The following is a 24,473-nucleotide window of genomic DNA, read 5'->3' on the forward strand; positions in this document are numbered from 1 at the left end:
ACAGATGCTACTCAGAGCAGAACAATGTTAATATGATCTTGTCATTTTATGGACATAGAGAATCAGATCCTAGTTTAACATGACCCTAGAAAATCTTTCAGGAAACTCTTAGATTACAGTCAACTTCATTACAAACCTAAGCACTTATAAGCTCCATCTATTGTATCATATGACCTTCTGAACCTGCCTAGTGGTTTGTTTTTATCCCTCTTTTCCACTTTTGGAACAGTCCTTTAGCTAGACAAACCTTTCTTTACAAAATTATTTCTCATCAACTTTTTTCCCATCCCAATACCTTTCTATATCTCACTTGTTGACTTTTTTCTTTGTAACTTATATTTTAATAAGAATTTTAAATTTAAATAAAATTGCTTTTCCAGTAAAATAAAATACTCTACTAGTCTTATATTTTACTATACATACCCAGGAAGAAAGGCAATCTTAAACTGTTTCTTTACACAACAGCAATTTACAAGAGCACATTTGTTAATAGATTCAACTATAAAAGAGAGTTGAATGCAAATTACATCTATGACAAAATGAAACAGATTAAGGTTACTATGCATGAAATAATTCCTGTATTTTAGTTAGATCTGATTGACATAAAACCTTGAAAAACTGTTTTTTTTAAAAAGTAGCAGCAAAAGAAGTGGGGGAAAGAAGGAAACAAGCCTTTCAATTCTTTACGTTTACTCTATAATAAGAGTAAATGCAAATTTATTTGGCATGCAAAATTTAGTCAAATGGCCATAAGTACATTGGTCAGTTATTTTTTTAAATTTTCAGGAGCAGATTGAGATGTGCCCCATTCTCTTCTTTTAGGACTCATTTTGGGATGCTTGGTAGCAAAAGCAAGAGTCAATGCTAGAAAAGTGATTTGAGTCAGTTTCAGTCTCTAATAAAACTGTTGCCATAGTTATCACATTTTTGTCTCTAATACATTAATTGTACAATAGACATACACAAATTCACACTATGACCACAAAACAGTTACATTAATTCCAAGAGTACGCTTAGATATTGAAGACTTTAGATTTGCTTCTAGAGGGTGTTTTAAAAACTAATTTCTAAATAGTTTACCTTGGGCTACAGTAACTTTGCTATTAGTCAAAGCTTTAAAGTAAATTTAGGGAGCCTAGTCTTGGGTGTGGGGTTGGCAGCCCATATCCTCCTCCAGACAAAGGATACTGGATGCACAAGTCTACCCTCTTATTTTATACTAAAAATTTGTCTTGGAAATCAGAATTTGTATGTCAGGCCAGGAAAGTGGCAGACTGGTGAGGTAAAAAGGATGACATCTCCATTGAAACTGGTGATATCTGGCTATCTTAGTAAGCATGGTAAAAGTAGAATGAATTAGCCCCTCAAGACTTAATTTTAGGTAAGGGGACTTTCATAATCAAAAAATCCAAATGCTTTATTGAATCCATGGCAGAACTCAAGAAGGCTGTCCTTTTGCCTTTTAGCTACTGTTATAATCTGGAAAGCTGAAATTTCAATTTTAAATACATGGGGCATTTATAAGAAAGAAAGAAAAGCTTAGACAGAGCATTGAAATTTCCTCTTTTGTCCCTCCAGCCTGTGTGCACATGAGGCTGAGGGTATGAGGTCCATCACCCCAGCCACACGGTCCCTCGGCCAGGAGAGTGGATGGGCCAGCCCAGGGTCACTGCCTGCAGTAAGCTGGATGTGACATGATCCGTTTCCTCTCTTGACATGTCTCTAATGGGAAAATGGCCTACCTCAAAGGTAAGATGTAATGGGGAAAACCATTCATCGAATATTTAGGCAGATTTAGACGCTTAGCATTAGGTGGAAAAGATTTAGGAGCTCGGGACAGAAAAGCAGCTCCAATCCTCAGCCACATGTCTTTTGGATTTTTAATTGATTTTATGTTTTTAGTCCTAGAACCGTGTGAGGCACTCAGGACGCAGAGAAAACTGACAGTGCAACTTGAGCAGGACTTTTCTTTCCCTTTCTCTTTGTTTATTTTCGTCTCTGTTGTCCTCACTCGGATGGCCAGTCCTGGGGAGGAGAGAGGAACTGGTTATGGAGCAGGAGGGGTGAGCGTGACCTCCATTGTGGCTGAGACAGATTCAGAGAGAAGAGTTTCATACCTTGTGAGATGAGGGAAGAGGATAGGATGACAGAGAGCTCAAAGTCAGAAGAGGAGGAGGGTTTTTTTAAGGGAAGACAGAGAAATCTGAGGGAAATTTTCCTTTAGGAGGAAAATATGATAAAGCAAACAAGACTGAGAGAGACAGAGCCTAGAGCAGACATAAACAAAGGCCTAGATATACGGGGACCTTGGACCATGTCCCTCCCATCGCATTGGAGGAAGTTTTTGAGATCATGCTGAATTTGGAAATTGAAAGTGCCCTGTTTGGACCAATGGTTGTTGGGGCCAGGCCGTGTTACAGTACATGATTTCTGTGCGACCCAGGGTCTGAAGGTTTTGGAGGAGACATCCCAGCAGACTGTCCCTTGGGAGTCTGGATGATTTCTGGCCCGTTTTTTATGGAAAAGATAGTGAGTAATCCCCACAGTGGTCAGACGGCAGGAACATCTCCACTACCAACTGATAGTCTATGATAAGAGTGCACCTAAATCTTTCTAAGTGTCCTTAGAAACTATCAGGTAAGTCCACCCATTGGTGGACAAAGGGAATTTTCACCCAGTCCAAACTTCACCATGGTCCGCAGTAGGATAGGCAGTGAGAGAGAAACCCTGGAGGAGGGGGAACTCGCTAAAATCTGAAGGCCATGATGGATGGAAGTCCGGCAATGGGAAAATGGTTCCTGGAGGGGAGGTATTAAAGAAAGGAAAGGAAGAAAATGGTGGGAGAAATCAAGCAGTGAAAGGGGGAGAGGCAGCAAGGGATGGGGGTGCATGGCTCTAGCTCTACTCCGGGTCTGGGAGTGAGCACGGAAAGAGCCACCACTCACCCCTTGCTTTCCAGGTTGCAAGAGCAGAGAGCTGAGAGCCAAGCCTACACACCTGTCCCAGTTTTGGCACTGTCTGTTAGACTGAAAGAGATGTAGAATAGATAGATGGGAGACGGCTCAAATGCCAGCACGGGCTTTATTCAGGAAGCAGCTCTGCAGAGGGGAGTATGCAGCCAATGCCAGGACTCCATGCTGCTTACGGACTTGGTGTAGATATAAGGGAGGGGTCGAAGGGGAAGTTTTGCTGGGAGGGAAGCTAGAAGAGTTAAGTGGTTAAATAGGTTAAATAGGTTGCTCAGCTCTGGAATCCCTGGTGAGATGACAACTCCAGACCCCCCCCCATTAAAGACAGAATCTATTTCAAACATGGGCTATGAGGCCATTCCTACACCTCACCGTGGTTCCCCCTCCTGCTCTATCCCTGGGAGGGTCAGAAACTGGACAGCAAGCTTGGAGTGCAGGAAAGGAGGAAGAGGAGAGGACAGAATTGTGGAATTCTTTGGTCTCCTGTGATATTAGGGAGCCCTGGTTCTGTGACAGCTTCTCCTTGTCCACCCTGGCTGCAGAGGTGGCCAGTGCAGAGCCTCTCCAAGGTGCTGGCGCTTCTCCCCCACTCATGTAAGGAATCCTCCCCAGACCTTCCCACCCCTTCCCTAACTTTCCAACAAGCCATTCCAGCATTTGCTGAGCTGTAAGCTTTCAGGAGCAATTGTGGCAGTCTATTAAGACACATTCCAGGTGTCAACACCATGATGTTGAACCCTGAATCACAGGTGAGTGCTCAGACATTATTGAACGTCCCCTTTCTACACAATAACCCAATACCTCCATGGTTCTAAAGGCTCCCCTATGCTCTTGCTTGTCCAAAGCACAACTTAACGGAGCAGTGGAGTTGCAGTTCACACAGGAGGTGAAAAGGAAATCTAGAGTCTGAACTAACCTTGAACATGCCTTAGTTGTCTATTGAGTGGAGCTTAGGGACCACAAGCCACTGAACTAGAGCAGATCCTCATTCGAAAGGTGCCCTCCCCCCAGGGCGTCCTCCCAGGGACAGGGGCCAGCTAAACCTACCCATTCTGAATGGTTTCGATATCCCTCTAGGCATACAACTAAATTTGAATAAGTTAAGAGAGACTATGCTGAACCCCTTGTAATTTCATATTGGTTTTTATTTTCTGAGCTTTCTAAGGAAAGAATGGAAAAAGCAAAACCTGCTGTGTTCGTTGTGGCTGGAAACACACCAAATGTATAGAGAAGGGAGAAGAACAGAACCCATGCCTGTGTGCACATCACCTAGCTCCGACAAATTCCAGTGTTATTTTACATGGGGTGATGATTTTTTTAAACTAAAGTTTACACATACAGTTGAAACCCTGTGTCCTACTTATCTTTGTGGCTGCCATCCCAGAGGCACTCCCTACCACTGGTTTTGATATTTATAGCATTTCTGTGCATGCTTTTGTCCCTCAGTTACTCAGATCCGTGCTACACTTGGACAATGAAGTACCGATTTTCATGCTTTAAAAACTTGATATAAGTGATATCCTTCTGCAATTTATTCCCCTGTATGCCAACTGTTATTTTCTGAGTTTTATCCACATTGATGCTTGTAGCCAGGGTTCATTCTTCTAACTGCTAAATAATATTCTATTGTAGGAAAACACATTTTTTTTTCTCCATTCTTAGGAGCATAGTCACCGAGGTTGTTTCCAGTTTTTCTTTAACACAAGTAAAGCATCAAGGATCATTCTTGTGCGTTTATTTGTGTCCCTATGCTAGAATTCCTCCCAAGTACATTCTTCACAGGGAAATGGCTAATGCGTTTAGCTTTATGTTATTGGTTATGGACAAATTGCTCTGCAAAGTATTCACAATTTCCCCCGGCAGTGGATGCAAGTTTCCTTCAGTCAGCATCCTTTCTGCCCATCTGATGGTTAGGGAGTCTTGTCCTCCTCAGGCCATGTTTGCACACGTCGACTCCACTGACTCTCACAGGAACCCTGGGCAGAGATGGCACAGGTTTTACATAACATGACCACCTGGCAAGAACACCCTGGGACCCAGGGAGGGGATGATGAGCCCAACACAGCTGGCTGTGGCCAATCAAGAGCCAAAGGAACCCAGGAGTCTTGGGTCACAGGCATTCATTACATCATGGAGACTAGACATGTGGTCAGAATACAAACTCTGCAGTCTATCTTTTGAGAATAAAGGATATTAAAATAATTTGTACTATGTGGTAAATATCAAACACTCACAGTAATAGAAGGAAGACTTTGATTAATAATGTTCCCAGAACTTTGTAGATAAGAAAAGTGAGGCTTGTGGTGGGCAGATGACGGGATCTTGAGTCCCTTTGCTTTTAAAGGATGTCTTCTGCCCACGTGCAGACGGGTGTCTGAGTTAGGGATTCTGGGTGAGTACTGAATACTGGTGTCTGTGCCATCTCTCCTGGTTCCCCTGGCAACTGAGATCACACAACACATTCAGAGCATTTCCTTTCCTGGTCCTAATTGCCATACACCCGCATGAGACTGCAGTAACATCCTGGCTCTGTCACCTAACAGGTTTGTGACCTTGGGCAACTAAGGTCTGTGTCCTTGTTTTCTCCTCTGCAACATGGGGTGGCAGCACCGACTTCCCAGCAAGGTCGTGTGAGCCAGCTAAAGTAACACATGCACTGTGGCAGGCCCACAGGAAGCACTTCGGCACTGGCTCTTTTGATGAAGACGGTGACCATGAGTGACTTCTGGCTAACCCCAGGAGGGGTGGTAGTCCTGGAGAGGAGGAAGACACCTTGGGCAGACAGAGCCCAGGTCACTGATTTCAGGACACAGCCCATCTGCCCAGCCTAAGAAGGACTCTATTCTAGAGAGGTTGGCTGGTGACCAGAGAAGCAGGGCAGGAGACCAGGGCAGTTTGTGGTCCCGCAGGGGCATCCACAAAGCTACCTGAATGGCCCCTGGAAGTTCTCGACTTCATTTTCCTCTTGCAGAACAACGCCAAAGGGTTAGATCCGAGGGTTACTGCAGTTGCCACAACCGACAGTGGGGTGACCAGGTCGTGTCCAAGGTGGGGCTCAGAGCAGGTCATGCCTAATATATTGGGTGGAGAGAACCTGAGATGAGGCAGTAAGGGACCAACCGTGTCTTAATGACATAGTTTCCATTTCTGTCTGTCCCAGAAGGCCTTGTCCAAACTTCGGGAAGCAACCCAAGGTCACTGGTGCTCCTGACACACAGGATGGTCAAGTAGTTCTATAGTCCCAGTGAGGGAGACCAAAGGCGTATTTAGAAGCTAGGAGCGTTGGACTCTGTTCTCAGCTCTCTCTTTTAAGGTGGGTGAATTTTAACCTTTGTAAGCACCAAAGTACCAGGAAGCTACTATCACCTACCCCACCCACCTCACAAAGCATAATAGCAAATGAGATGACAAGCACAGCAAAGCCTGTGAGCTGTCAAGTGCCAAGCAAACGCCAGTTGCTGTGTGAATGCCACTGTGCTATTCCTGCTCTGTGGGGAAGGTACTCAGCTGTGAGGTGAAGGTAGGTGTCTCTCTAGGTCAGGCACACATTTGCTGGTAGAGCTGGTTTTCTCCATGATCATGGACCAGCCTGGAACTCTATCCTAGACTCCCAGAGAGTAAATCTGTAACCATGGCCTCCACATTTCCTGTTCTGATCAGGCAAGCTATTCACCCACAGGGACAATCACTCTTAAGGAGTGACGAGAGGAGAGCCATGGGTCTCTAGAAGCAGAGTTCAAAAACCAGCTCTGTCCCTTGCTATTGGGGTAACCGTGGATAAGTTACCTGCCCTTTCTGAGCTTCAGCTACACTATTTGCAAAAGGAGAGGAATAATGCCTATTGTGTGCTGTTGTGAGAAGGAAATCAGATATGCTTGTCACACAATGAATCAAACCCAATCAACAGATGGTGACTTCAAGTTTAATTTCCTTGGGTTTCTAATTCCTTATCCATGAACTGGGGACAATTGCCATTCCCTGGTCAGGTGTTGTGCAGATGAAATGAGACAGCATGTGAAGCAAGCACAAGATAAACCGGTTACTGTAGGCTCCACAGGGACAAGACCTAGGTTTTTTTCATTCCCCCAAAAATGTTCAGTGCCTTACACACTCGTGGGAAGCACTCAGCAAACATTTATGGGGAGAATTAAGTTAGTATTCCCAGAAAGGTACTTTCGCATCTCCTGAGCCTCAGCTTCCTCATGTATTAAATGGGCACATTCACACCTACCTGTGAGCACAGCTACAGAAGTAAGTGTGTAGGGCACATGCGCCAACACTCCCCGCCACCCCCCAACCCCCTTCCAGGCAGATACCACAGGAGGCAGCTGCATAAGTAAGAGCAAAGTTTACTGAGCGGTACAGGACTGAGTACTAGGAAGGGTTTACAAGGATGGAACTGCACCCCACCTGCCCGGCCACCGACACCCGGAGACTACAGTACTTAAGAGTTACACACAACAGCCATAACTGGTGGGCATCTGTCCGTAACAAACAAACCATAGCATATTTGTACTGTATCACATCGAGTGATTATAGAAATCCATATATATATCGCTTGTATAAAATCTTTTTTTTTTGTAAAAAATATTAAAAAAAAAAAAAAAGAAAGTATAAAAAACATGTGCAGTTGCAGCCCTGCCAGGACAGCCAGTCTGTAAACATTCGGTGAGTATGTGCTTTGGAAGGGCGCCCGCGCCTCAGTGCCCACAGCGACCCTGCAGGGCCACAAGGGTGGCCTGGCTGCCGCCTCCTAGCCCGGCAGCAGGGCCCCCGTGTGCCCCTCTCCAGCCTCCCGGCAGACTCAGGCCAGGAGGACTGCAGTTCACGCTGAGTTCCATCCTCAGCTTCATTTTGGTTGCAATTCATGGCTTTTCCTGGCTGCTCGGTGGTCCCTCAGGTGGGTATCTTGGCAGAGGGGCCAGAGATGTGCCCGAGGCTACCTGGCTGGGCATCTCTCTGGCACAGGTGTCCCATCCTGCCTCCTTCCAGCTGGACCCTAGGCAGGACAGCCCTGCCACTCACGGGTCAACTTTGGTCTCAGCACTTGTTCCCACTGGGTGTCTTCAGGCCGCTCTTCTCCTCGTGTGGCCGATCTGAGTTTCACAAGAAAGCCTGCCTGGTGCTGGCTGGCTGAGCCTCATCGCATAGTTTCTGATGTGCTGAGGAAGGGCCTCCAGGACCCCTCCTCCTCCCTCTTTGCCTCTCCTCCTTCTTCCCTCCTCCTCCGCATCCTCCTCCTGGCCCGCAGTCACTTCTTGTCCAGCTGCTCCAGCAGTGGGTTGCCTTCGGACTCGGGCGTCCTGACGCTGTCGGTCCGCACGATGCAGGTGGGGCGGTGGCGGTTGAGCATGAGGATGAGCTGCTGCCGCTCCTGCTTCAGCTCCTCGATCTGGGTCTTCAGCTCAGCGTTCATGAGCTCCAGCCGCTCTGACTCCTGGGCACAAACAGAGACAGCAGTCAGTTTTCATGGCATAGAGGACCCTGGGAGATGCCCCTACAGGAGACAGTGCAGGCGCAGGGCACCCCAGCTGGCACCTGTGTTGCCTGCATCATTTTCTATTTGCCAGATTCCCACTAGAGGTCAAGCCTCTAAGTTAAGTGTCCATCACACTGTGACAATGGCCTCTATCACGGTGGGATGAATCCAGGTGACATTCTGGGGCCAGCTCGGCTCAGGTACCACCTCTCTCCCCTCCCTCCATCCACTTCAGCTTCAGTGGCCTCCTTGCTGTTTCTCAAATATGTTCAATACTATCTTTATACAAGAAACGAAAGACTTGGGGCATGGCTCAAATGTAAGATTGCTTGCCTAGCATGCAAAGGACCCTGGTTCAATGCCCAGTACTGCCAAAAGAAAGGAAAGTAAAAGAAAACAAACAAAAGGTTTGCAAAGAATGGAAACCAAATAGGTTTAGAACCCCCTGGGGGTCCATGAAGGGGGCCAGAGGTGGCCCAGAGATGACAGTACAATGGTAAGTGCTTTGATGCATGACAAATACATGGTGGTTATTACAGGATTGATGAGCCCAGTGTGGGCCTGTCTTTCCTCCTAAAACTTGTGTTTCCTGGTTACTCGTCTAGAATTACCTAAACAGACATGTCCGAATCCCCTGTCATCTAGAAGGTTTAGCTGGGCAATCCACAGTCATGCTGCTGGATCCAAAATAAGTTCCAAATAGAACTCCAAATAGAGTTCCAAGGCTCTTCCACCTTGGCTGGAGAAGCCCAGGGAAAGGAAAGAAGGCTGATGACTAGGTGGGGTGTGGGGTTACGTGTTCATATGGGGACAGGTGACATGCAAGTCAGGTCAAGGCCTAGGTAAAAGAGTAAAACAGAAGAGCACCTGAATGTTTTTTTCCTGGGCTTCTGTCAACAGTTTATGACAGAAAGTTGTCTTCAGTTCGCAGCTTTAGGCCAGTGGCTCTTCACTGGGAGTGATTTGGCTTTCCTGTCTGGAGAGGTTTTGGGATGTGGCAGCTGGGGTGGGCAGGACTGGCACGTGGTGGGTGGTGTCCAGGTGCTGAATGCATGGGCAGCTCCTGGCAAGAACTACTGGGACCAAGATGCCCACAGTGCAGAGATGGAGAACCCGTAGCAGTCACAAAGCTAGGCGTGGTTGCAACAGCAAGTGTGACAGGCTCCTCCGCTCAGCCGAGCAACCTCCCTCAGGGTCTCCAGAGCCCTCAGTGCTCCCCTCCGCCAGAACTGCTGTCTTCCTCACACAACCAGTCACAGCTGTCCCTGTGCTCATCTCTGAGGTGGCAGCAGGAGCTCCGGGGAGCTCCGAACCGTGGAAAAGGCGTCATGAGCAGACATCCATAGTGAACAGCTCCAAAGGAAAACAGTGCTCATGGGGACATATTAAAACCCACCTCTGGTGGATTTTAGTGTGACAGGCTGAGATGTGACTGGAATGCTGGCCTGGTCCATGGTTCTCGGAATTCTAAGAGAAATCCATCTTAGAAAGCCAGGAGAGGGCTGGCAGAGTGGCTCAAGTGGTAGAGCACCTGCCTAGCAAACACACACATGTGACCTCACAGTCTATAGCAGTTTGGTGCAGAGTTTGGTGACCTGATCAGTGGATCTGACTAGCTAGTGACCCTCTAACCCCAGTCCTGCCAGGCCAAGGTGTTAGGTCCATCTTCAAATTGTCCTACATCTTTGCCTCTAGAAGTCCCGGGCTATCCACCTCAGTGAATGTTTGCTGGGGACTCTGTGTACAATGAATGCTCGGGGAATTCAAAGGCCCTGAGCCTTCAGCACCATCCTTGTGGAGCTTCTGTTCAGCAAAGGGAGACATCCATACAGTGACCTCCTCACTGTGTGCTTATGTCGGGAGTGGGGGACCTCAGCCACCCAGGATTTAGGAGCCCTTCAGAGAGCTAGCAAGCGGGTCTGATCTTGGGGTTCACAGAGGTGACTCTGGCTGATAGAGAAGGGAAGGGAGGGAACTTCCTGTAAAGAGCCCTGACTGAACAAGGACACAGACATGGAAAGCCTAGATGTGTGAGGAAGATAAAATTGCTCCACTGTGACCACAGCTCACTCAGGACACAGGAGGTTGTGAATTGGGGACTGTAGGTTTAGAGACAGACAGAGGCAGAGTCCAGAGCAAGTATCCCGCCTTCTCTGGGCCTCAGTTATCTTGTCTATAAAAAGGCAAAGATCATGGGGATTAAATTAGCTCACATGGGAAAAGCACTGTGTAAACCAAAGAGTTATAGAGGTGTTAGGGTTTTTTACTTTAACTGATGAGCAGGAGAATAGTAGGAAGAAAAAGGACATTTCAAAGAAAATTTGGTAGGTTTTGATGACCGCCAGAATGAATCCTGGACACCTGGCTGTCACATGTTCTCAGAGTTCCTGGTTGATGCGACACATTTATGGCGCAACTATAAATGTTTTTTGATCCACGATTGTAGTTTTATTCATTTAAAATTTATTTTAATTAATTTTGTTTTTTTTGAGATAGGGTCTGTCTGTGTATCCCAGGTTGGCCTCTAACTTGAAATCCTCCTGCCTCAGCCTCCCGGGTGCTGGGATTGCAGCACTATCAAGCCCAGATGGTTTGTGGTTTTATAACAGCAATTGCCTGATTTGTTTTTCTAATGAACGAAGGAGGAACAGAGTTGGGACCTTCCACATATTAATTATGAAATAAAATTATTCTGTCTGCATTTTTTGTTTATTGTTTTTACTTCTGGCAGACATTTATTGCTCTAGAAAAATTGAAAACACTTGTTTTAAAATAGAATTAAAATTAAAATTCTGTTTCCTACACTGTGATCAGTAAAATCAGTAGAAAAAATACAAGGTAAGGAGCCGGGTGTCTTGGCTTTTCAGCTCAACTACATGACCTTGGCTAAATTACTTCCTTTCTCAGGGGCTCAGTTTCTCTAAGAAAATATGATCGGCTCAGAAGACTTTAAGCACAAAGATTCTCTGGTTTTATCTTTTAAAAAGAGGAAAAAATTACCCTGATGCACATAAAATAGTTCCATAAACTTTTTCTGAGTTGGGAAGCAGCCTGGTGTGACCTTGCAAATCCTAGAGACATGTCTGGATTAAAATCCTGCCCCTCCTACTTGCTAGTTCTGCTACTGAGAACAAGTTTTCTGGTTTCTCTGAGTCAGGGCCACCTGACTGTGTGCTGGTAGCGGAGGAAGCCCTGAGTTCTCAGTCCACTAACTCAGCCACTGTGTGGCCTTGGCAAGACTTTAATCTCTCAGATCTCGTCAGTGGATTGGGGCTCCTTGAGGAGACAGAGGCTACGAAAAGCTCAGAGCACTATGGGAACATGAGGTGGTTTTACTGCTGCCAAGGCCAGAGAAACTGTGTTAGGCACACAATGTGACAGGGCACAGTGTGACAGCAGAGAGGAACCTCAGGCTCCTGACTACAGACAGGAGGTGATGAGTTAACCACAGGGCTGGGGGTGGAGGTGGTAGACACAACCCAAAGGTCCCACCCAGGGTTTAGGCCTTGGCTCGTCTCAGCAGGTAATAGGTGACTCTGAAGAGGCAGTAAGAATCTCCCAGGATGGTCCTGGGTCCCAGGGGGCAGGAGGTTTTCAAAAACAGATTATGGACTAGCGGTATGGCTCAAGTGGTAGAATGCCTGCTTTGCAAGTACAAATGAAGCCCTGAGTTCAAACTCCAGTCCCATCCTAAATAAATAAATAAATAAAAATCAGATCTCAGAGTGCCCCAGTCTACAGTCACTATCAGCACAGTGATGAGTGGCTTTCAGGGCCAGAGACAGGAGGGGAGTGGGGGAGGCAGGGGACCAGGCTGGGGCCCAGACAGCACTACCCAAGTCTCCCTCCCAGCACCTGAGTCCACACACTTCTCTTCACCTTTGCAGCTACATCTTCTCTCCCTGGGACAACACAGTCCTGCCTCATCTGCCCCAGTCCATGGCCTATGGGCAGCCAGGGGGTTCCTCTAAGGCCCTGCCTCTCTCCATCATCATGTAAGTCATCGTGTCAATGACTTCACTTGTGATAGTGAAGGAAGATGCCTGTAATAACTAGGCCAGGACCACAGGCATAAACTGGAACTGGTCCAGGCAGGCCTGCATATAAGATCATCCCACAAATAAGGGTCTGGGCCTCCATCCTCCCACTCAGTAGCCTAACCTCCAGTCACACAGACATTCTTTTCAATGTCTTGAACACATCCTTGAACAACACCTCTGTCTGTGTGTGCTAATCCAGCAACCTTCTGCATCCCACGTCCTTCATCTTATTACCTCCTGCTCCTCTTTCCTCTCACAACTGAAATAGCCTTTCCTCAGCCCAGACTAGGCCAAGGGCCCCTGCATGGGTACCCATAGTGCACTGGGCTCCCCTAACATAACGTCCGCACATGTTATTCTTCCTCATTTGCCGTCTGCCATCCCACTGAAGACAGGACCTGCCTGTCCACGGTGCAGTGGGCCCTCAATCATCACTGATTAGGTGGAAAGACGGATCAGTCAATGGATGAATGAAGCCCTGCCCCTCCACTCCCTAGCAGTGATCACACTGGTTGGGCAAGTAACTTGGCCTCTCTGAGCTGCAGGTCAGTGTCTAACATGGGAGTAACTAGTATCTATCTCACTGGAATGTTAAAATGACTAAATGAGACACATGAAATACCTGGCATACAGTAGGTGTGATAAATGCTGTTCATTTGGCACTGACGATCTACACGTTATTGGTTGCTGTGGGTTTGGGCACATCTTCCCTGTCACCTGGCTGACAAGGGATCCTTCAGGAAGCTTCTCAAGGCAAGTTTCTCTATGCCTGGCTGTGCCTCCCAGCTCTGACCATGGCAGGTACTTGGTGCTGGAGATAAGATATGTAGCACTCCACCACCTTATAGGTCTTAGAAACTGCTTGAAGACTTTCAGCCCAGTGTTGTATACCATCTACTCCAAGGGGCACCCAGCTCACTTCTGCTAATAACCACCACTCTGTTGCTCTAGGTGCTCACAGCCTGGAAACTCATGGCCTCATGCTGTCCACACCTGTGACCTCGGAATAGCTCTCCATTTGTAGCAAGCACAAGAAGAGACCTGCAGATCTCTAGTGTCAGAGAACAGAACACCACAGCCAATCCAGCCTTGTCTCCCCATCTTCTTTAGGGGGATCATGTCTGCTCTGGCCTGTGTGCCCCTCAGTTTGTCTAGCACAGCACTGGACATTTAGTATACTTGTTGAATCAATGAATGAAGAAAAGAACTAAGGAACCAACCAAGGAATGAAGGCGTGAGGACCAGAATAGCAGTGTTAAGAACAAAGGCTTAGAGGTTCGTCTCAGGCTTGGGTCTTAGTCCTGCCACTTTATGGCTCAGAGACCTGGCAAGTCACTTAACCTTGGATGCCTCACCTTCAGAAAGAGAATACTGAAGTTCCTTAGTAGTTACTGTGGCAGTAAAATGAGACCAAACACATATGACACTGAGCAAATGGTAGACACTATTGTCAGTTACCGTGTACTCCTACATCAGCACCTGCCCTCTACACTATTGGCATATATCATTCCTATTATTGGCTCGTAACTAACTGATGATTGGGGATGAGGGACTGGCAACTACTGGCCTGGACTCATCGGCTTTCTGGTCATGCTCCTTCACTGCCATCTACTATTTTTGAGATGCAGGGGAGGTCTAAGAGATAGGACACAGGGAGAGAAAGAACAAACACCCTCCTTAAATGAAAGGGCAGGGAAGAGAGCCAGGTATGGTGGTACATGCCTATAAGCCCAACTCTTGGGAGGCTGAAGAAGACAGATTGCAAGTTCGAGGCCAGCCTGAGCTATAAAGTAAGATCCTGTCTCAAATGAAAAAAAAAAAAAAAAAAAAAGAAGAAGAGTGAGCAGGTAGTGGGGAAAGGGACAGTCACCATCTGCATGAAGAGCTGACCTCTGGTCCCTGGAGGCAGAAGCAAAGAGTTTGGGGTGTGGGGGGGTTAGCTCCAGTGGGATGGAGGTGCCAGACAGGTAGGATGTAGTGCTGGATGAGCCACCTGCAGCTCAAGGAGGGAGCTTTTCTCTGTGCAAAAGTAACTGCCCAGGTGCTCTGTCCACTGCCCACGTGTGATGTTACCACCTGCTGTTATTAGCACTCACCCATGATAACTCTGGCAGCCATAAGGGACCCAAAAGGGTAGTGCCAATCCTGGGCTATGGTCAGACTAAGTTCAGTGGCTCCTCCTACCTTCTCTGGGCTTCCAGGGGGCCTGTGTGGGCTTTAGCTGGTCCAGGCTGTTGGGATTAGGGAGTTTGGGGCTCAGGGAGGGGAATCAGATAGGCGGCCAGGGAGGGCAGCAGGCTGAGACCACATGGGCATGATTCCATAGCATCTGATGATGTCCCTGAGTTCGGAGAGCTCCAGTCCCTGCAAAGGACAGGCAGGCCTCCCCGCCTGCTCTGGCCACCTTGCTCACCCGCTGCAGAAACTCTGTACGCTCCTTCTTCTTGTTCCGGCATCGGGCGGCTGCGACCTTGTTCTTCTCACGGCGCCTTTTCCTTCGCTCCTCTTCCTCGTCTAGCTGTGAGGAGGGCACAGAGCCACCGATTAGACACTGAGGCCAGCTCAGAGCACAGCTTCCCCACTGCCATACGGACAGATGGGGGGCAGGGTGAGGGGCGGCTCCCCCCTCCTTACCCACATCTCAGCGGGCTGAGTGAGTACTCAAAGGCAGTCAAGTCATTGTCTTGAGATGGAAATGTCACGTAGCCAGCCAGCGCCAGGATCCTCAGAACAGGTGAGCATCCTGGGAAGCAGCAAGTGTCCCTGAAGGGCAGGGCTACCCGGTTCTGCTAGAGTTCAGGGGCCAGGAGGCTGGCACTCACAGGAGGTAGGCAGCACCAACAAGCTGGCAGAGCAACCTGTCCTGCCCAGCCCAAGCCCTCTGGATACAATTTTCTGGGCCAGTGGTTTTCAGGCACTTCCTTTAAAAATGCCTCGGGGAGGACATAGGTTCCCCAAACCATCCCCACCCAGTTGCCTCCTGGACTACCTTCATCCCCTTCTAAAATCCTCTGTTGGGATTTTAAACCCTCACGGTCCCTTCACACTGATATGCCTCCCCCTCTGTCCTTCCAAACTTTGCATCTACTGCCTTGCCTTTGCCACTCTCCCCCAGGACACTCAGCTGTGGGAAAGCTGAGGGGTTTCAGGGTACAATCCTGAGTCTCCAGGTTCACTTCTCCCCCAGGGCATGTTAGGAGCTCACAAGGCATGATGCAAGGCCCATGGAAGAGGGAAACAGAAACTCATTGCCTGCCAACCCTGCCCTTGAATCCAAGTGGCAGCTGTTAGCATCCCACTAGTGATGAGAGCAAGAGCTGCTTTTGTTGCCTACTTTGCTAAATGCTTTCAACATACATCATTCTATCCTCACAATCAGTACTAGGAGGAAGTGCTGTTACTGACCTATTTTATAGATGGTGAGACTGAGGCTCAACAGTTCTCTTTGTCCAAGGTTATTCAACAAGGAAATGGCAGAGGAGCCAGCATTTAACCTCAGATTTCCCCAGCTTCAACCTTCCTGCTCTTGACTATTGGCTCACACCTCCCAGTCCATCAAGAGCACTTTGGCACTTTGGCGGGTTGCCTCTTGCTGTCCATTACCTACTAGGAAAATCTGGAGGCCTCACAGAGCCAGTTAGGCTAGGGACAGCACCGAGTCAGAGGCCACTAAAGAAGCTGTTGCACTGCCCTGGGTAAAACAACCCCCTACTTCTCAGCGGGCCAGGAGTGGGAGGTCACTCTGCAGCCCAAAGCCTGCAGCCAGGTCTCAGCCCAAAGGGCTGTGAGCCAGGAAAGTAAGCCGCCTCTCTCCATGCATTCCCAGCATGCACTAGGAGCTCCAGCAGAGGGCCTGGCCCCAGATCAGCACCTCGGTCAAAGGCACAGGCCCTTCTTGGCCACCTCTTCCCTCCTCCCTGACCCTCGCTTGCCCTAGGAGAGGTGCCTCATCAACGCCACCGCACCCAACACCTCCCAGCCCCATGGCCTCCTTTGAAACTGAACCAGAAGTGACAGCTCCTCTGGCTGACCTGCATCAGGGAATGTAGAAACCTGGCCGAAACTGATTCCGCCCAACCTCAGCCTCACCCTCAGCAGGCCGAGGTAACTGTGACAACAGGGAGAGGGAAGGAACCGGAGGAAGTGGCTAGCAGTGCAATCACCCCTCGGCCAAGAGGGTTTGCCCACAAACTGCCAAGGTGATGTGTGCAGCTGGGCCTGCCAGGCTGACAGGACCTGGAGTCTGCCCCTGAGCAGCCCCAGAAGACAAAACCTCCATCCCCAAGACCTGGTCCCATCTCCACCCCTGCACAGGGTCTAAATCCAGAGTCCAGAGCAACAGATGCAAAAAGGCCATGCCCTAGACGAAAGCTCTACAGATGACCTGGGTCATCTTGACACCCAGATGGGTAGGACTGCTCCAGCTGCCCTCTGTCACCATGTCAATTCCCTCCTCCTGTCACCCTCTACCCCGCCCATCTCATCCTTCTCCACGCCAGCCAGGTCCTCCCAGCCTGGACTGAGATGACCTTCCATTCCCCCTTAGTACACTCTACTCATCCTTCAAGAGGAAATATCACCTCCTCCAGGAAGGCCTCTTTGACTCCCCAGGTAGAATCAGCTGCTTTTGCTGTGCTCCTACAACACTGCAGGAGTACTGCATCCCACCACCATCACATCAGTTTATGTGGCCCTGTCACCTTGCCGGTGCAGGGGACAGATCCCAAGCATGCATGAGGGCAGAGCTTAACAAACGTTACTCAGATGAATGTACAGAAAGACGTGTAGGCTTGGATTCTTTAACTATAAATCCCACTTGCATCTGCATGACCTTTTCCCCAGCGCTCCTAGGAACTTTTTCTGCCAGAGATGTCCTCCTCTCTGTCTTAGAGACGGGGTCCTGTCTCCCACAGGAGCACAGTCTTAGAGACACAGGCCCCTGATGGCTGTGGCAAGTGTGCATGAATCCCAAGCATTCCCAGAAGGAACCCAGGGTGTATGCTCAAGCCTGAAGTCCCCAGGTCCACAGCTGCCCACCTTCCATACCTGTCCCCAGGCTGTTCCCCACAACCATGCCCTGCCTTGGTTGGCATCTCTCAATAAGGCGAGACATGGTCCCAAAGCCCACTTGCCACAACAACTTCCCCAATTAAAACAGGGCTGCTCTGCCGCTGCTTCAGAGCTGCCCAGAGCAGACGTAGAAAACAGCTGACAAGGCCCTTCCAGAAATGGGGCAGGGGGTCGCAGGCCCTCAGTCCTCTCCATCCCCCACAGCCACTCCATTCCTCTCACCTGTGCCTGAACTATCTGTGTCCCCAATTGGGATCAGTTGGGGACCCTCCTGCCCTCCTCCAGCCTCTTACGGAGTTCCCAGGGTGAAGGCTGTGCCTCCCCCTCCCTGATGCTTCCTGAGTTTTCTAAAGCATTCGTTGGCCGGGGTGGGAGAGAGACCGCGTGTTTCCACCACACACGGCTAGGCTCAGACATCTGACACCGGAACCCAAATGGGAGATGACCATGTGCCTTACAGACACAGCTGGGGGATCCAGGATGTTTGAGGAGGTGGCGGCCTGCCACTCAAGACGTTTAAAGAACCTTGACGAGGGGGCTGGGGCAGGGAAGCCTGTCTCTCGAATTCCGGCTCTGTTTTCCCCAAATTCCCAGGAGAGCCCAAGGGCAAAGTGGTCTGTGATACAGGCAGTGAGGGGCTCCTGCACCACACTTCGAATTGGACCCAGCCCCAGCCCCTGATCACAGCTGAATGGACAGGGTAGGAAAGTGACCTGAGCGGGGCTATTCCCCCTCCTGGAATTTGAAGTTGGACTTCAGGAAGTCAGAGTGCAAGGGATGCTGGGTAATGAAGTCCACTGTGACAGGCTACCTAGAGCACATGGCAGGGTAAGATAGGTATGGTTCTGATGGACAAATGAAAATATCCTGTTCACAACTCTATTGATGTAACCCACAGCCAGGGCAGGCAGGCAGGAGACAATGAGCGTCAACCCCACACCAAGCTCCTACCAAACACTTGCCAGCTCAGGCACCTCACAGTGTGGTCTGTGGATAGCTGACAGCATCTTAGCCCTGCGGTAGCTCCAGGAACACTTGTTAGAAATGCAGATATGAAAGTTACCCCAGACCTGCCAAGTTGGAATCACCTGCAATCTGATTCCCAGGTGACCTGCGTGCACATGGAAGTTTCTTCAAGAGGCTGTTAAGCTGCTGGCCTTTCTCTCAGCAAACGCATTCCTCCCCAAGATGTCCTCATTCCGTAAACACCACTACCACCACCTGCTTGGTTATTCACCAAAAACAAACCTGGGAGACACCTGGGAAACCCTCACACAGTGCATTTAGCAGTTGAGGTTTCACCTGCAGAATACATCTTCTTTTCTTGTCGGGGAGTGGGTAGGAGAGTTTGAACTCAGGGCTTCGCACTTGCTAGGCAGGTGCTCTACTATTTGAACCATGTCCCCAGCCCTTTTTCTCTTAGCTTATTTTTCAGATAGGGTCTTGCTTTTTGTGAGAGTTCACCTGGGACCACGATATTCATGCCCACAGCCACCCTCATAGCTGGGACCACAGGCTCATGTTACCATTCCTGGCTTATTGAGATGGGGTCTCACTAACTTTTTGCCCAGTCGGCCTAGGGCTGTGATCCTTCCAATCTCTACGTCTAGGGTACCTGGGATTACAGGTATGAACCAGCCTGTAAAATACATCTCTGAGCCATCAACCCACTTCAACCCTGCTGCTTCCAGCTTGGTCCCTAGATGACTATAATGATGCCTAAAAACTCTCCTTAGTAAAAATGCAAGTCAGCTGCTCTGCTTAAAACCCTCCTCCAACAGTCCTACCTGCCTCGTCAATCATAAGGCCCTTCTGCTCTTCACTGCCACTTGTCAGTCTCCCCTTGAGAAGGTGAGTTCATCTCTTTATAGTTCATTATTTTCATGAATATCTTTCTATCTCCACTGCTACCACCCAGCCACCCCAGCTAAGTGTGGCACAGAATGGGCCTTCACTGGGGACTTATTAGTTAAATGAAGAAAATTTGCTTCTCCCTCTCAGTAAACAATCTAGCACAGTTCTGTTATCATCCATACTTTAACAGATAAGAAAATTACAGCTATCAAGGAAGCTGTGATGGTCAATGATGGCGTAGGATTCAAACCCAGGTCCTTTGATCTCAGGGCTGAAGCACTCCCGCTCTCCAAAAGGCAGGTTGTCTGTGTATACCCCACATATGTAACATGGCCCCCAAACCTTTTCAGCAAAATTCTCATGATGGAAACATATATGAACAGCAGAAACTTCCAACTCCAAGACAATGGTCATTTTGGTATTTTCCTATTTGAGTCTTTTTAAATGAAAAAACAAGGTAATTACCCAGTCAACATGCTATGTAACATTCAAGCACATGGCTAAAAGAGGGGTCCTCATGGCACCTCTCTCTCTTAGTCTTCTTTCTCAGCTCCCGTTTGTAGGCCACACAACTTTGCCACAGTGGCAACAGGAGCCCACATGTGACTTTGAATTCTGACATTCACAAGCATTTTCAAAATTCTGTCTTGGGAGACCCACCAAGAGAGGGAATGAGAAAGAGAAATGATACATTCAACCCAGGGCTCTGGAATGACAGAAACTCACATGGACAAAACACAAGGGAAAAAGCACCACCAGAGCAGGCAGCAAGGCAAGAGAGGGAAAGCCCAGCTAACTACAGTAGCGGAAGCTGAAGGGCTTCATCACACACTGCCATAGCCACAGGCAGAGGACCAGGCTTGTCTGACACTCAGGCATCGAGGTTGACAGCATGGGCTTTGGGGTCTTCAAGGACTGAGTTCCTCTTAAAACTCTGCTAGAAGCTGGCTGTGTGCTCCTGGGCAAGTCCCTTGGTTTCGCTCAGCCTCCATTCCTTACTGTATAAAGAAGGTATGGAGCCCAGCCCAGGCCTGGAGCACAGGAAGGTTCTACTAGTGCCTTCCCAGGTGCAGCAGCGAGGCAGCTATGACTCTAGGCAGCACACTCAGCCTCCCTCTTTGGCAGAACGTGGCATAGAAAGGAGACCAGAGATAGGGAGGGGTAGGGTGGGACAGCCCTACAGACTCTAAATCTAGTCCTGGGCCTAAAGCCACCAGCCAGACCCACAAAAGCCCTCTAACCCCCACATTTCAACACCACGGACCCATAAGCACCCTGGGAAGTAAACACCCAAATGCCAAACATACCAGACATTCCCCCACATAAACAGGCTGCAAGGAGCCAGGGGCTGCAGTCCCTTCTCCCCGCCCCCACCATCAACAAAGTAGGGCAGTCGAGGGGTGAGACCTCCACCAGACCAGGCCAATGGGCTGGGCCTATAGCCTCCTCTGCCCTCAGCAGGGAGGAATGAGGAAACCCCAGGGGCCCTGGCCTCCCTGACCTCTGCAGCCTGCAAGGACCAGGCCCTCCCCACTAGAATGCCCCCGTGGGACCCTGTTGGTGGAGAAGGGCTGCCCTTGCTCCCCCTATCTTCCCTCACCAGGCCTTCTGACTCAAACAGCCACGGTCTGGCGGTGATCAGTGAGCAGGCCTTTACAAGCAAATTTGAGACACACGGTTAGTTTAAGGCTGGGACTGCAAACTTGTCATCTCCAGAAGCCAAGCAAGTAACTAACCATTAGTGGAGGAGGAGGGCTGAATAGGGCTGTGGCCAGCCTCCTAAGGGAGGGGACACCCCAAGTACCCCACAGCTGTTCAGGTACAGTGTTACTGAATCTTCCAAGCACTCAAGACTAGCCAAAAATATGATTTTTTAAAAGTAAAATCTCCCAATTTTTCATGCAGCTAAATTAATTTCATTTTGAAAGGAACCCTGCATGAGCCAAGCAAAACACATCTGTGGGCTGCACTGGCCTATGGGCTGCTAACTTACGATCTCCAGCACACACTGGACACCAGAAGGTGTCTGTCATCAAAAGCCCGAGGCCTTGGTCATCATGATGTCCTACTCTGAGACCATGGGCAGTCAGCTCATCTCTCTGGACCTTTGTCTCATATTTAATCACCCGAACAGCTCCCACTTCTCACTGGCTTTCAAACACTTCTGCAAAGTGGGGCAGAGAACCAAGGCTTGGAAAAGTGAAGGTCACCCTGAGGCACCATGCAGAGAAAAGACAGACTCCACTCCAGGATGTCAAGCTACCTTCCACATGGCTGGCAGGACTCAAATCTTCCCAAAGCCCTTCAGGCTCTGACTCACCTGGATTTTCATTCATAACCTTCAAGGGTGGTGTGGGCCTGATGACGTGTGTGTGTGAGTGTGTGTGTGTGTGTGTGTGTGTGTGTGTGTGTGTGTGTGTGTATGGGGGGGCACTATGGGAAGGACCTTCCCCTGTCCCCTTTTAAGAAATTTTAGAATTGGACACTTGGAAATCACCTAGGCCCATCCCTAGATTTCACAGATGAGGAAACTGAGACTGAGGCTCACACTTGAAGGCAGGGAGCAGGTGCTTGGGGCCAAGTTCAAAGGACATCGCTCAGCCCAACCTCCTGGGCCTCCTGACTATGCTGACTGCATCATTCCTGGTCTAGAATTCTCTCTGGCCTGAGTCCACAACATTGCGCTTGTCTGTACCCACTCCTTGCCTGGGAGCCTCTTGCCAGGCCCTCACTCCATAGATACAACCTCTGCATCACCATGGCATCTCCGGTGGTTTCACTACCACCTGTACATGAATGCCAGACCAGACTTCCAACTGCAAGTTCAGTGTCAATGTCTCTCAGACCCAAAGCCCTTATCTTGCACCGGTTCCTTCCTCTCTATTCTCTACTGGACTGGCATCAGCACCAACCCATTCCCTGGAGCTAGAAACTCAGATATCGCTCCTCACCTGTCCTCATTATCTCCAACTGTGAACATACAGACCATCCAACTCCATATGCTAAATTGTCCTCACATTTGCTCCCTAGGAGACTACTGATCCCGCAGGACCATCCTCCAGTCCAGCTGCTGTAGGAATCTTTCTAAAATGTAACTATGACCAGTTACTGGTCTTCAGTGGCAGGTCCTTACCCTCAGGATAAAGCCCTAGTTCCTAACTAAGTCACAGAATCCCTGTGACCTGGCCCCACCTGCCATCCATAACAACCCCATGCTCTATGCCTCTGAAACACCGAGCTTCTGTCTGCCTCCCACTTTCCTGTGCTGCATGCTTTGCCCCATTATCCCCTTGAGACATGTTTCTCACGCCTCCTGTACTCAGCTGGAGCACCACCTCCCCCAGGAAGTCCTGATCTCATGTCTCCAGGCTGAGGACTCCCTGTGCTCTGAGCTTATCCTCCTACTGCGCTGTATTCTATCCTCCGTTTCTGTCTCCTCCAAGAAACTGAGAGTTGTATGAAGACAAAGCCTGTGTCCTGCTGACTTTTTGTGCACCCCATACCTTGCAGAGTTTATAGCTCTAAGTGTTTGCTACCAGGAGGGATGGAGGCCTGATCTACAGAGCTGGTGACCTGGACAGGACTTCAGGATTCTAACTCCCAACCCAATGCTCTTGCCATTTCACTCCGGCTGCTCCCCAGTGCCACAATATAGCCAAACACATTCATCTGTGAACAAACTCACACCAGAGCCAGGCTCACTCAAAGGGACTCACTGACCACCAGGTGAAGACGGAGCAAGACAAGCCCAAGTGATTCACTCAGCTCTCCAGGTTCGGTGCAGGAGATAAGGACACCCAGCGCTCTCAGCAACTGCAGGAAATGGTAGGGAGGAGCAGGGCTGCATGCTAAGCTCTGTCCTAAGGTTCCAGAAGATCCTCCACCCAGAAATCCTATATCCCCACGGCATCATCCGGAAAGCAGTCTGGTTCAGAGGAGGGGGAGTTTGCCCAGGTTACCAGGCAGGTCCAGTGGCAAAACCAGTCAGAATGCTACTGCTTTCTTGGAAGAAGCAGGGGACACCTTCTTTATGATCTGAAAGCCTGACAACCTGGGCTGTCTGTTACATCAGAGCCCACAGATGGATCTACCCAAACTGACTTCTTTGTCTCCCTGTGTCTCAGCAAGATGAAGCATTTCTCTGACCTTGGCCCTCCCAAGCCCCCCTTGACTACAGGAAAAACCTTTTTCTGGGCTCTCTCAAGAACCTATCAAACAATAGGCTGCCAGGCATGAAGCTGGTTTATAAGCTCAGAATAGGGCAGGGCCAGTCTCTCAATAAGCGGTAGAGAACAGCATTTCCAATGTTAAGAAAAGACAGCATTGTGTTGGGAACAAAGCCTCAAAAAGCCAGCTGGACAGGGTGACACCCATTGCCCACAGTCCTGCTAGGGAAAGAGCAAACACTGTTGCTAAAAAAGTGAGAAAGAGTCCAGGAGACTTGGCACAGGAAGACATCCTAACACTGGAGAGAAAGAGATGATTGCTGGGAACCCCTCTTGCTGGAGAAGAGCGATTTGACAATGAGGACTTTTGTTGAAATGGGTCTATTTCAGGTTCGTTTCATATTTATGGTCTAGTGGGGTCTGCTTTCCCACTAGGTAATTAATCTATTTTCTTGCCCAATTGACAATTGCTTCAAAAGATGGGAAAAGGAGAGAGAAATAGTGGTCCCCCCAAGACTCTACCACTCTCAAGGGGAGGAAGCAGAATAAATCTGATAGAGCAAAACCCATTTTCTTCTCAAAAAGTTAATAATGCAGTTTAAAATGATTCTTTAATGCTTGGATTAAGCTGGTCAAAAAAAAAAAGAGAAAGAGAGCGCCAAGCCCCTGCAAAATGACAATCTACAATTGAAGGAAAATGCAGTTGTCACATGGAATATTTATGAGGAGGGCTTTCTGAAAGCCCGAGTTGGCCAAAGTAGAAGACCGTTACAGTGCCATCCCATTAAAGCCTTTGGAAGCAATTTGCCTTTTATCGTGAAGGTGAAAAACAAGGTCCTTGGCTTAATTATTCTCCGCCGAGGCACTTCCGGTTTCATTTGTATGCAGGAGTCGC

The 24,473-nt window shown here is 49.0% G+C and overlaps 1 protein-coding gene across 1 annotated transcript in view; it reads right to left on the reverse strand.

Moving 5' to 3' along the window:
• Window positions 1–7,302: 7,302 nt before the first annotated feature.
• Window positions 7,303–24,473, reverse strand: part of Jdp2 (Jun dimerization protein 2) — a 38,076-nt gene continuing 20,905 nt past the window's right edge. The window contains exons 3-4 of the mRNA XM_074067514.1: window positions 14,902–15,006; window positions 7,303–8,406 (exon numbers count right to left, since the gene is read on the reverse strand). Of these exons, the coding sequence (XP_073923615.1) occupies window positions 8,221–8,406; window positions 14,902–15,006 (291 nt within the window). The 3' untranslated portion in view covers window positions 7,303–8,220. The remainder of the gene's footprint in view (window positions 8,407–14,901; window positions 15,007–24,473) is intronic.

This window comes from Castor canadensis, chromosome 3 (assembly GCF_047511655.1).
Source record: "Castor canadensis chromosome 3, mCasCan1.hap1v2, whole genome shotgun sequence".
NCBI lineage: Eukaryota > Metazoa > Chordata > Mammalia > Rodentia > Castoridae > Castor > Castor canadensis.